Raw genomic sequence first — 13,496 nt, forward strand, 5'->3', positions numbered from 1 at the left:
GTAATCCACCCCATAAGTCTAAGTAAAGCCCTTAGCAACCAGTCTTGTTTTATACCATTCTATGGGCCCATCTGCTTTGTGTTTTACTGTGTACACCCACTTACACCCAATTGGATTTTTGCCTCTAGGCAACTTCACTAACTCCCAAGTGCCACTCTTGCTGAGAGCTCTCATTTCTTCCATCATGGCATGCTTCCATTCAAGAATAGAGAGAGCATCCTGAAAATTGGTAGGTAGACTCACAGAAGACATTTTAGACAAAAAAACTTTGTATGACGAAGACAGATTAGAATGAGAGACATGATTAGTAACAGGATGCTGAGTACATGACCTAACTCCCTTCCTATTAGCAATGAGAACACCAAGATCTGAAAAATCAGGAATAGAAGCACTAGAATTAGAATTACTTGGACTCTCAGGAGAAGGGGTTGACTCTGGACACTCATCCAGAGAAGAAGTTGGTAGTAAAGGAAGGAAAGTAGTCTCTTGCATCCAGGTGACTTGTTGTCTGTCCTTGTCCCGGATATAAACTTTGCCTGCTTCCTTTTCCTTAACAACTGCTGGCTTATCATCCTCTATCTGTTCAACCACAGGCGGAAGTTGAATAGAAATCTCTTCACACCAAGGCTCCCCCTGAAGGGATGGCTGGGATACCAGGGAGGTCGGAAAGTAAGACCGAGACTCAAAGAAAGTGACATCTATGGAAACAAACCATTTGCGAGTGGGAGGATGATAACACTTATAATCCTTTTTGGTGGTAGAATAACACAGAAAAACACACTTAGGGGATCTAGGATCTAATTTACCATGAGTGGGTGAATGATTATGGACAAAGCAAACATAACAAAAAGTCTTAGGAGAAATGTTGAACTCGGAAGAGGTAGACTCGAACAAAATTTGAAGAGGTGTTTGTTTTTGCAGGACTTCGGTAGGAAGACAATTAATCAAATAAGCGGCAGTGAGAACCGCTTCCCCCCAATAGGAACGAGGAACACGCATCTCAAATGATAGACAACGGGCGACATTAAGGAGACGGCAATTTTTACGTTCGGCAATACCATTTTGCTGAGGGGTATTAGTGCAGGAAATCTGGTGAATAATGCCATGAGTGGCGAAGTAAGTGGTAAGGCTTGAGTCAATATATTCCCCCCCATTATCAGAACGTAGAATTTGTACAACTGCCCTAAACCGAGTACAAATCATTTTATGGAAGTTTTGAAACAGAGAAAACACCTCACTTTTATCTTTCATCAAATAGACTCAAGTAGCCTTGGAACAATCATGTATGAAGGTAATAAACCATTTGTGATCGGTTAAAGACACAAAACGAGAGGGACCCCATACATCAGAATGAATCAAAGAAAAGGGAACTAAACTTTTATTAAGTGAAGGAGCAAAAGAGGCCTTGTGTTGTTTTTCAAGTTGACAAGACTCATACTGAAAACCTGACACATTATTTTTCTCAAAAACAAAAGGAAATAAATGCTTAAGTAATAAAAAAGAGGGGTGTCCTAAGCGACGGTGCCACAGTCAAATGTCTTCCTTGGTGGATGGTAACTGAGTAGATGAATTAGCTAGCTTGTCTATCTAATCCAGAATGTAGAGCCCATGTTCCTCTCTACCACTACCAATCTTCTTCCCCATGATAAGGTCCTGAAAAAGACAATGATCAGGAAAAAATGTCACGCTACAATTTAAGTCATAGGTAATACGACTGAAAGATAATAGATTAACACTAAAATTGGGAACATGTAGGACAGAAGACAAAGGAAGGGAAAAGGTGACATGAATTAAACCTTTCCCTGACACAGACGAAATGGTAACCATCAGCAATACGCACTTTTTCCTGACCTGAGGTGGGGACATACTTTGAAAATAAATTAGAGGAGCCAGATATATGGTCGGAAGCACCAAAATCAATAATCCATGGTACAGATGTATGAGATAGCAATGCACATGGAGATGAAGCCAAGTTACTTGAATCGGCAAATGAAGAAGAGGGCACTCCTGTAGTAGAAGGAGAGGCTCGACAGTCTAGCAAGTGGCGAAGAGCAATCTCAAAATCCGAGGCAGATAACCCCGAAACATCAGCAGCCGGTGAGACAACTGGAGATGAAGGTGGTGGCTCAACCGTGTCGGAAAGATGCATCCGTGCATTGGCCCCTCGGCCTCTCGACTGACCAGACCAGACCCCCACGAGTACCAGGACGGTCTCCTCGGCCACTAGAAGGGGTGCCATGCAGCTTCCAACAAGTTTCTCTGGTGTGGCGAGGTTTACAGTAGTAATCACAATAAAGTTGATCCTTCTCATAGGAGGGATGAGAACCACGAGGCACAGCATCTCAAGGAGGGGCAGAAACCAAGGCAGAGCGATCACTAGTGACAAGAGGAAGCATAGTAGAGTGGAACTTTCCTCATTTTGCACAAAAGCAAAGGCTTCCTGGAGAGAAAGAAGCACATCCATGTAAGGACTCGGCTCCGAACAAGATCATACTCTACATTCAGGCCTTCCAAGAACTTGAAGACCCATTCTTGTACTACAAATGTCCAGTAACCAGCAGAATCGGCGGGACATATGTTTGTAATCCTGAAAGTGATCAAGACGCTTCCATCCATTGCTAAGGAAGGTAAAATGCTGAAGGATACTCATCTCACCTTGCACCGACTTCTCAATGGAGCGACGTAACTCGAAAGCCTGTGAGAAGTTCCCTTTCCTGGAATAAGTAGTAGTTATGGCCTCCCAAATATCCTGGGTAGTGTCTATAGACAAGTAGCCCTCTCCAATCTTTGAAACTATAGAATGGATCAACCAACCTATAATTAGAGAATTGGTGATCTCTCACTGGTCATAATGAGGATCAGTAAAACTGGGTGCCTGAACCCTCCCATCCGCATATCCCATCTTCCCTCTACTATTTAGAAAATAGTTAGACTCAGCGACCACGTGAGGAAATTCTGACCATTAAATAGAGAGGAGGTGATTTTAAGGCCAAGGTTGAGGTTATCAGTCATAGGAGAAGGGATAACCGAACTCACGCCCTGAGATGGCTGAGAGGTAGTAGACTCACTAGTCAAATTTGCCATGGAGACTCTACTCACTAGTCCTCAATCACAAAGCCAATCACAAACCCGAAAGATGAGAGTGGAGGAACCAGGACAAGAAGAACTAGAAAAGCATAAAGAATTTAAGAAGCTAGTTTTTTTTTTTCTTAACATCATCAGATTTTTTTATTTTTTCTCTGGTTGTGTTTTAAAAGAGAAATAAGAGAAGTAAAGGGTGTGGACTTTCCAACCAAGACAAACGAAGACGAAGGCAAACGAAGGCAGGAGGCAAACCGAGACTCAGAGATGCCGACCAGAGTCACGCACACCAGAGACGGTGGCGACAAGGGCCACCCGACAGGCCCCTAGACAGTCAGAGGGACTGCCGACAGGCCCTTAGGGACTCAGAGAAGCTGCCGACTAAGCCTCATAGGCTATCGGGGAGTCCAGTTGAACTATCATAGGCCTGGGCAAGGCTGATGGAGGTGTGCTTTGGGCTGTCGGAGGATTGACGGTGGCTACCTGAGGGTCTACAATGGCTGTCGGGTCTCCTAGACTCAAGACAGGACTGTCGATAGGGGTAAGAAGGGATGGGCTAGGGTTGTAGCTCTGATACCATGAAAGTTTAGAGAAGACAAAATGTTAGGGAATGAGTTAGACTCTATTTCCTTTTACATTGATAATACTGAGTATAACATAAGGAAACACAATCACACAATCACGTATTTCCTATTCTAACTTAATTCCTATTCTAACATAATTCCTATTCTAACACACTTTACCCTCCTATGGTTCAAATATATCCAGAAAGCCCCCATGTGGTTTTAGATTAAAATGCCACTATTAGTTTTTCCATCTAAACTAATGGAAGGTATATCACATGCATAATTTTTCCGAGTGGGTTTAGTTTTTTGAAAAATAAAGTGAAATTGACACAACAAAAAGACAATTACCCCCATCTTCTCCAAACCTAAAATTAGATTAAGATGTTAATTAAAATAAAATAAAATATATAATTAAGGATTGATCTAAAATATAATTATATTAAAATTAGATTAAGATATTAGGAATTACAATAAATAATTAAGGATTTAGGATTAATTGTGATCTAAATATAATTAAATTAAAATTAGATTAAGATGTTAGGATTAAGGATTTATGATTAATTGTCATTTAATTGAATTAACGTTAGGAATTATAAATTATGTGTATGAGATCTTTGACAACATGAAAAAACATTGTTCAACTCTTTGGCATGAAGAGAGAGAAAGAAAATAACAAAAAAATGCATAGGGGTTGAGGGTATTATAGTGATTTCACATCAATAGTTAACTGTTATACCTTGGTCAAAAATTACATAGGGGCTTTCTGGCTATATTTGAACATAGGGGGTAAAGTGCTCTGGCCACAAACCACGAGGGGGTAAAATGAATTTTGCCCTTGTCTTTATATAGTTGGCAGTGTTGTTATAATATTTTTTATTTATAATATTAGTAAAATTTTCACTGATTTATTTTTTACAAATTTATATGGACATAACAGCACATACCAAATTTGAATGTTTGTCTTAACATACGATGTATGTTAGGCCCGCTGTGTGTAATCGATGTTACTCACAAGCCAAAAAAGAGTAATGGACGTTACTAGGTTCGGATAATACACTTGGATACCCAACTTATTTTCTAAAATGTTTTCCTTTTGTCTTTTTTATTTTTTTTATGGTGTTTTATGTGAGCATCGTTACCAGCCAACTTACTAACACCTTACTTGGGATCTGGTGCTTCTTGATGTGTTGTATGTTCATTGGTGTGTAGGGCCATTCTATTATTTGTTATTATTACCTCTTAATAATTCTCTTTCTATTTGTTAATTTATCTTTCTTTAATTTTCCTAAGGAGAATGATTCAACGTTGATGGGAAGAGTAAACAAAAGTGATCCACGTGAGATGCAGACTTTTTATCATCACTACTACAAAAAATATATTCAAGCTTTGCATAATGCTACTGATAAAGTTGATCGGTGAGTTTTCTAGGAGAGATGATAGAGTTTCAGGCAACATGCTTGGCACTTGTTATTCTAGTACTGTGTTTTGTTTTGACTGTCAATTTTTTTTTTTTTTTTTTTTTTTCTGCATATTAGTGCACAGCTTACCAAAGCGTACCAAACTGCTAATGTTCTCTTCGAGGTTCTGAAGGCTGTCAATCAGACCCAGGCTGTGGAAGTTGATCGTGAGGTGAAACTAAATGCCATCCTGTCTTGTATTTTTTATTTTTTTCTTTTAAACAAATTGAAATGATTGAAGTTTTTCTATTTGGAATCGTGTTAGGTCTAATTCCTATTACTTTGGCTGGATAATTCGTAACTTCATACTTACAATACAGATGTGATGATCAGTTGGACCTTTAATTGTTTAACATCTTTTTTCTGATTAGCCTCCTCCTTTCTTTAATCCTCAGAACGTCAAATTCTCTTAAGTTTTCTTTTAAGAGGGAACTATTTCTTCTGTGGGTTTCTTGCAAATGCAAAGCTTAAATGACCATCAAACTTAGAAGATTGATTGCATATGGGGTGTTTCCCACATATCACTTAGCATAATGATTTGCCTTGCACAGATATTGGAAGCTCATGATAAAGTTGCAGAAAAGACTGAGATCTATCTCCCTTATAATATTCTTCCTCTTGATCCCGATAGTGCAAATCAGGCAATTATGAGATATCAAGAGGTTTGTTTCCAACTCTCAATAGCTTTCAACTCCGGAGAATTTCTCACCTTTGCTTTAAGCTTTGACTACTTATGGTTAAAAATACTGCAACCAACTAGACCTAGCTTAGTTGGCCACCATGACTCTCCTAAGGGCTTAGTCCCAAGGGCGAGGTCTGTGAGAATAATATTCACATAATATATACTATACTAATATTATTCTCACTAAGGTCGTGGGTTCAACTCTTCCTAAGGGGGAGTTGAAGTAAGAGGCAAGCACTTGGTGCTTTGCAAGAGTGGGGAGGCTGACTCCCATAGGTGTTGATCTATCTAACTACTAACAACTGACTTTTGCCGATTAAAAAAATATGGTTAAAAATACTGCTGTTTGTTATTTTAATTTGCAGATTCAAGCTGCTCTTTTAGCATTTCGTAACACCAGGGGCCTTCCATGGCCAAGGGACTACAAGAAGAAAAAAGATGATGATATCCTAGACTGGCTTCAAGTAGTATTTGGTTTTCAGGTGACATATTATATATATATTTTTTTGTCTATGCTTGTATTTCTTGTATGTTGGTGATTGAAAATGCTACTTCAATATAATGGAGAGCAAACTGTCTAATTTTTCTTCAGGTCCATAAATATTGATTTTTTGAAAAATTAATTTGCAGAAGGATAATGTGGCAAATCAAAGGGAGCATATCATTCTATTACTTGCAAATGTGCACATTCGGCAATTTCTCAAACCTGATCAACAACCTAAGGTTGTCCTCTTTCTTTTCTTTTACTTTCTTTCCTTTTTTTGGTGATGAGTAACTACCTAAGGTTGTCTTCTGAAACAATTCTTTCCTTGGGCGATACAAATGCAATGCCCCCATAATTGCTTTCACTACTATCAGCTCCTCTGCATCTAGCGGCAACATCTATATTCCTTCAAAACACCCATGGCATGGATACCTCTATAATTGCTTTTGCTAAGGCTCCTGACACCAATGCCATGATCATGTTAAAATGAGATCACAATTTTCATGGACCACTGCCACAATCACATTGTCAACTCTGCTTCATACATTGAAAATTATTATGATCTTCATGGACCTTACAGTTGTTGTTATCATTATCTTATCCATAAAACTGTACCACCACTACTTTTATCACTCATTTTGAAGTGAAATCATTGCATGTAATTTTTACAGAACATTATATTTCTCATTGTTTTCCTTGGATAGCTTGACATGCAATGTTGGATCCATTTCCTAACTTGAACTTTTGGTACTGGTGGTGATCTAACATGATATTAGAGCTTTGGTTCTAGAGGGCTTGGGTTTAAGTCTCTTCATTTCCGGTTTGGTATGCTTGTTTATTTGAGCTCCATTTAGTTGCTCCACATGCAAGACAAGGTGGCAAATGAGGGAGAGTATTGGATAGCTTGATATACAATATTGGGTCCATTTCTTAAAAGCTTAAGCTTTTAGGATTAGTGGTGATCCAAGTAACAGTCTGCATTAGTTGATATCATCTCTCCAATAAGTTGGTTTGCAGTTTTCAGAGCATGCAAGGTTTATGTTTATGTTGTGGAGAAATGTTGGGGTGGCACTTATTAAAGTTGGTTTTTCATAATGAGATAATAATTGTTGTCATTTTGAGTTAATATTATATGAACAAGTTTGAGAGTGAAAAGAGAGGAGAAAACAAGAGAGAGAGAATGATTTTTAGGAAAGAGGCATCAAACCCAATATTAGGTTTTTCCTCTATAATCATACGTATTTATACTAATCAAATGAGTGAATAAGTACAAAATTACCCTTCATCTAACTTAACATTTTGGTTGTCTGATCTTCTTTATTGCCTGAATGGAAGACTTTTGGCAACATCTGGTTTTGAAAAGTTTTTTCCGTACACTTTTGTGATGTCCTATTACACTTCTTGGGGATTACTACTTTTACAAATGCAAAAAACTTGTTTTCCTCCCATTCCATTTGGTTAATTTTTTGGCTCAAAAAATTTCAAAATGATAAGAAGGTTTCTTACTGTTTAGCTTTGAATTGTACCATGGTGAGCATTCAAGAAATATTAATGAAATAGAAGCCTTACATAATCATCGACATATCATGCATATGTATTTGTATGCATGTTTGTTTGCATACATGTATAGAGCATGCAAATTGCACCTTATTAATGGAAGCAGAATGTACAGAGAAACCCGATAATAGAAATTATAGATTTTAGGAAGCAACAATTAGGCTTAGGAGTGGGGATCATTTTAGAGAAGACCAGTTTGAAATGCACAAACATTACATTGTGAACCTGTAATAGTATGCCAAGATCATTAACAATTTTAAGAACTCTTAAATAGCCCGCTATAGTCTAATTCTAATTTCCTGATTATGGATCTTTTGGGAGCCTGATGGACCTCTTAGGAACCTACAATTTTGTTAAGAAACTTCATATTTATAGAAAATAAGCTTTATTAACTATGGTCTGTTGTCCATTTTGCTGCTATAATTCCTTTACATTTCTGATGAGTATTCTTCTCTTCATCCTTTTTTGCTTCCCTCCATTGCAGTCTTGCCTTGTTTTAAGCACCAGATCTGGCTAAGGGCTTTTTTTCCTTTTCTCCATCTGAAACAGTTTGATTGTTAATTAATGAAGTTCTATATCAGAAATGGTTAAAATTTAATCGATTATTAAAATTTTAATAGCTGAAGTATGTTAGATGATGCCTTTATTTTATTTAGTCAGTATGCTTAATACAAGTTTTCTCTCTCTTTGGTTGCTTAGTTGGATGAACGTGCATTGGATGAAGTGATGAAGAAACTATTCAAGAACTACAAAAAATGGTGCAAGTACTTAGATCGCAAAAGTAGTCTTTGGTGAGGCTTCTCATGATAAGAGTCTTGTTCAATCAATAATTTCAGTATTGCTATCAGAAAAGTCAAAATTGGGTGTCAAACACATTCTTGAGTTATAGTTAGTTTTGGTGTGTAATATAGAAGTGAGATGTTCTATATGTAAAGCCTACAAAGTCAGGAAAAGTTACCATATTTTACATAAAAAGTTTCTTTGGCATCTCACATGGATGTGTCTAACATGCTAAAAAGGATATGACTAGCATCAATCTAGTTAAGTGACTTTATATAATAGTCACATGTCTGGGAGTGTTTAAAAAATAGGTTTCAAGCATAGTATCTTTTATGTAAATTGTATCATTAAATTCTTGTGTTGTCAAATTGCAGGTTACCCACCATAAAGCAGGAAGAGCAACAGCGTAAATTATTATACATGAGCCTATATCTTCTTATATGGGGTGAAGCTGCAAACCTAAGATTCATGCCAGAATGCCTTTGCTATATTTATCATCATGTATGCTTTGAAACGTTTCTTTCTTCATATAATGGCATATGGTTAGATATGAATAGCTTGATTGTGATACGTAGTTTCCACATATGGAACACATTTCAATATATAAATTTGTTTCATTTCCCTTTGTCAACTTATGATTGATATCATCTAAGTCAGCTTTTGATGTAAGTGTATTTGAAAGCTGATACAAATTGTCATTTTGTGTTTTTTAAGTTCTATTTGACAATTGTGTCTTGCCATCACTAGGTGATTATTTAACCTTGCTCTTAAAAATATCATGGACCTATATGAAATGTTTATTCTACTTTTTTGGGCCCTCTTGCTTCTAGTCGAACATCATAAATTTCCACAAAATCTCTTTTGATCAAACATATTGTGTGTGATTTAGCGAGACAATTTCATCTCTAATTGAATAATACCCATAATGATTTTGATGATGTTTTTGGTTCTCATGTGTTGTTACTTACTGTAGATGGCGTTTGAATTGTATGGTATGCTAGCTGGGAATGTCAGTCCTGTGACAGGAGAGAATGTGAAGCCAGCCTATGGAGGTGAGGAAGAGGCTTTCTTGAGGAAAGTTGTTACTCCTATTTACGAAGTGATTGCAAAGGTACTCCATGCATTAGTTTTTGAATTTCTTACAAGGTTGGGTTGTATATTCTTTTCAACTTCTGTAACATCATTTTCAACTCCTTTTATTATTATTATTATTTATTTATTTATTTTAAAGGAAGCTGCAAGGAGCAGAAAAGGGATATCAAAGCATTCCCAGTGGAGGAACTATGATGATTTAAATGAATACTTTTGGTATTACGCCTTTTTTTTTGGTGTGAGGGTGGGTGGGTGGGTGTCATTTTGTCCTTAATTTTATATACCTTTAAGTTATAACTCTGTACTTACTAAATTTTTAGGTCAGTTGACTGTTTCCACTTAGGCTGGCCAATGAGAGTTGATGCAGACTTTTTTTGTCTGCCCATTGAAAAGCTTCGTGTTGAAAAAAATGGGGTAAGCTTTAATTTTAAAACTTCTAATTATTACTGTAAAATAATGATGTATTATTGATTGATATTTGATTGATAGATTACAAGATTATTGTTTTGTATTACAAATCAGAGTGGCATTATATAGGAGAGGGTTTGGGTAGTAGGTGAGGAGTAGTGGAGTGTAGTAGGTGAGTGTGAGTAGTGGAGTGTAGTAGGTGAGTGTGTAGTAGGTGAGTGTGAGTAGTGGAGTGTAGTAGGTGAGTGTGAATGGTAAATTCTAACAGCCCCCCGCAAACTCAAGGAGGATAGAAACTAACCAACTTGAGTTTGAAGAGAGGAACAAAATAATAAAATACATAAAAATAAAAAAGGATAGGAGACACTGTATGGTCGTGTCAGACCGTTGGTGAAGACACTGGATGGTGGTGTCATAACGTTGTAGAGGACACTGTATGGTGGTGTCATAACGTTGTAGAGGACACTGTATGGGGGTGTCAAACCGATGTAGAAGACAGTTTATGGGGTCATGTCGGACCGTTGTAGAAGACAGTTTATGGGGTCATGTCGGACCGTTGTAGAAGACAGTTTATGGGGTCATGTCGGACCGTTGTAGAAGACAGTTGACGGAGTCTTGTCGGACCCTTGTAGAAACTAACCGGAATCTATGTCGGGACAGTTTACAGAGTCTTGTCGGACCCATAAAGGAGCTAACCGGAATTAATGTCGGGACAGTTTACAGAGTCTTGTCGGACCCATAAAGGAGCTAACCGGAATCAATGTCGGGACAGTTTACAGAGTCTTGTCGGACCCTTATAGAAACTAACCGGAATCAATGTCGGGACAGTTTACAAAGTCTTGTCGGACCCTTATAGAAACTAACCGGAATCAATGTCGGGACAGTTTACAGAGTCTTGTCGGACCCTTGAAGAGTCGCACCCTCAAAAGATGTGCCCAATTTTGTCAAAAGGCGTGCCATCAAAAGGCGTGCCCAATTCATCAAAAGGCGTGCCATCAAAAGGCGTGCCCACTTTATCAAAAGGCGTGCCATCAAAAGGCGTGCCCACTTTATCAAAAGATGTGCCATGAAAAGGCGTGCCAGTTTGTCGGGCGTCAAGAGGCGCGCGATGCGCATGGCTGCCTTGGCTATATAACCAAGACGAAGGCAGAGGCTGAGGCAGAGAAAAACTGAGAGAAACCTCTGAAAAATCCTTCGTGTTGCTGAGAAAGAGAGTTCCTTGTGCTGAGAGAGATTTCTGAGAGAGATTCTGTATAACACTCTGTAAAGACGTTGTATCCAAACCTTCTCTGAAACATCTGAACAATGGCCTCTTCTTCCCGTTCAGCTACCCAGAATACGGCATCCTCATCCCGAGGTCTACTCACTCTCTTTCCCGACCTCAATGAGTCAACAAGAGAGAGAACTGGTGCGGTGGCACTGGAAACTCAACCAAGCGCCCCGGAGTATACTCCGTTGAACTTTCCGATGCGGTCTGTGGAGCAAAGAATGGCAGTGCTGTCGGATGTGGAGGCCAATCAGTATACTTTGAAGGCATGTGTGGAAAGCATGACGGCGGTCACAAATTTGTCGAACCGGCTGCAGAGTAGGACAAATGAGGTGCAGCATTTAAACGCCCAACTGGCTCTGCTCCAACGCATGTATAAGGATGCGCGAGCAGAGATAAGCGTGCTAAGGGCAGAAAACAAGGACCTGAAGCGGAAGGCCACCGTGATGTTCCGATTTGGAGGGCCGCCATATGCGGCAGTGGAGGAGCAGGGAGTAAATGTGCTCGGTGGCGTGGGAAATATGGAGACAACACCGGCAAGGGCTGCCCAGGACGGAGGCAAAAAGAAGAGACCTGCAGTAGAGTAGAGGAGAAAAAATTCCGCCTGTGGATGAGGTTGTTGTTGTTGTTGTTGTTGTTTTTTTTTTTTTTTTTTTTTTTTTTTTTTTTTTTTTTTTGGTTATGTAAAATGGTGATCGGAGTTGATCCTGATATGAATAAAATGAGTCTATTGTGCAAGGTCGTCGTCTGCCTGTTTGTTTTTTTTTTTTTTTTTTTTTGTTTAATAATAATAATAATAATAATAATAATAATAATAATAATAATAATAAGAGAGGACAAGCTCACATGGGTGGAACCAGCAGAGGGGTTTGATGTTATGAGTGATTATTTTAATATATATATATATATATAATAAAATAAAAGAAAAGATGGGTATAAAGAAAGTGGGGGATATGGGCGGTGGATGTGTGATAATGGTTTTGGATGGAGAATGGAAAAGAGGATAGAATAATAAGGAGAAAAGGGAATGGGAAGATTAAAATAAAAAGAAAGGAAAGAGAGTGATACTGTGAGAGAGAGAGAATTCATCCGATGCATAGTTCTCCCCACACGCCCCACACAAGGTCTCTCCATGCTCATCTTCATCTTCCTCATCCAAACCCTCCTCTTCATCTTTCGTCTGTGGCTTTGAAAACTTTGTTTGAGATTCGGATCCCCGCACTTTAGAGTTTGACTTGGATTTGTTGCTACTATGATTTGAGACTGAAGATTTCTCCTTCTGTTGTTTCTTTGCAGCACCAGTAACAACTTCAAATATTGTAGGAAGATCATTTATCATATTGAAAAGTCGCTTCCTGTCAGCTTTATCAAATCCGAATCTAGCACCAAAATAGAAGGCGACAGAAAGTAACCATGCATCACTGTGGACAGCAACAAGGGATAACCAATCCTTTTCCTGCATCCCATCTCGGGCAAAGTTAATACCCAATGCAGGCTCTGGGAGTTCTGGAGGCACTTCTTCAGCAGGTAAATTGACCTCCCATTGCTCACTTGGAAATCCATACAAGCACAGGTTTTCCTTCTCAGGATCACACTGCTGATAAAACTCTTCAACATCTGTGGTGAGAGCTTTGATCATGCCGGCTCGTCGACCTTTGAAATCCCTAAAAACCTCTTCGACAGTGCGAGGATTGTACTGAGCTCCTCCGTCCATTAGAAGCAGAGAGAAAGTGATAAAGAATAGGGTTTCTGGTGTTTGGTTTGGTGATGTTGTTGAAAAACTCCCGCGGGCAGCGAAGGCAAGGTTGCCGGCCGGCTGCCCGCCGGAAAGAAAGGAGTATATGCCTAAATCTTATCGCTCTGATACCATGTAAAATAATGATGTATTATTGATTGATATTTGATTGATAGATTACAAGATTATTGTTTTGTATTACAAATCAGAGTGGCATTATATAGGAGAGGGTTTGGGTAGTAGGTGAGGAGTAGTGGAGTGTAGTAGGTGAGTGTGAGTAGTGGAGTGTAGTAGGTGAGTGTGTAGTAGGTGAGTGTGAGTAGTGGAGTGTAGTAGGTGAGTGTGAATGGTAAATTCTAACAATTACTTTGTTCTTTCTTTCCCTTG

The 13,496-nt window shown here is 38.7% G+C and overlaps 1 protein-coding gene, 2 long non-coding RNA genes and 1 pseudogene across 6 annotated transcripts in view; 3 read left to right on the forward strand and 1 right to left on the reverse strand.

The window, feature by feature from the left end:
- LOC114267863 (callose synthase 3-like) overlaps nt 1–13,496 on the forward strand; it is a 125,265-nt gene that overhangs the window by 23,882 nt on the left and 87,887 nt on the right. For all 3 annotated transcript variants that reach the window (XR_014357482.1, XM_082910517.1, XM_082910518.1), the window contains exons 3-12: nt 4,938–5,062; nt 5,183–5,276; nt 5,656–5,766; nt 6,152–6,268; nt 6,417–6,509; nt 8,527–8,618; nt 8,982–9,108; nt 9,581–9,718; nt 9,839–9,915; nt 10,020–10,113. Coding sequence is in view for 2 of the 3 variants with exons in the window: in XM_082910517.1 (XP_082766643.1) it covers nt 4,938–5,062; nt 5,183–5,276; nt 5,656–5,766; nt 6,152–6,268; nt 6,417–6,509; nt 8,527–8,618; nt 8,982–9,108; nt 9,581–9,718; nt 9,839–9,915; nt 10,020–10,113 (1,068 nt within the window). In the remaining variant the exon portion in view is untranslated. The remainder of the gene's footprint in view (nt 1–4,937; nt 5,063–5,182; nt 5,277–5,655; nt 5,767–6,151; nt 6,269–6,416; nt 6,510–8,526; nt 8,619–8,981; nt 9,109–9,580; nt 9,719–9,838; nt 9,916–10,019; nt 10,114–13,496) is intronic.
- Nucleotides 10,147–12,043, forward strand: LOC145814022 (uncharacterized). The gene is made up of 2 exons (XR_014357484.1): nt 10,147–10,279; nt 10,322–12,043. It is a non-coding gene; the product is annotated as an uncharacterized LOC145814022 (long non-coding RNA).
- On the reverse strand, nt 12,175–13,290 carry LOC145814021 (PHD finger protein ALFIN-LIKE 4 pseudogene; annotated as a pseudogene). The gene has a single exon (XR_014357483.1). The product of XR_014357483.1 is annotated as a PHD finger protein ALFIN-LIKE 4 pseudogene (transcript).
- Nucleotides 13,310–13,473, forward strand: LOC145814024 (uncharacterized). Its single transcript, XR_014357485.1, has 2 exons — nt 13,310–13,376; nt 13,419–13,473. It is a non-coding gene; the product is annotated as an uncharacterized LOC145814024 (long non-coding RNA).

The sequence above is a fragment of the Camellia sinensis genome, unplaced genomic scaffold, assembly GCF_055761805.1.
Source record: "Camellia sinensis isolate YWXY unplaced genomic scaffold, ASM5576180v1 Unanchor1, whole genome shotgun sequence".
Classification (NCBI taxonomy): domain Eukaryota; kingdom Viridiplantae; phylum Streptophyta; class Magnoliopsida; order Ericales; family Theaceae; genus Camellia; species Camellia sinensis.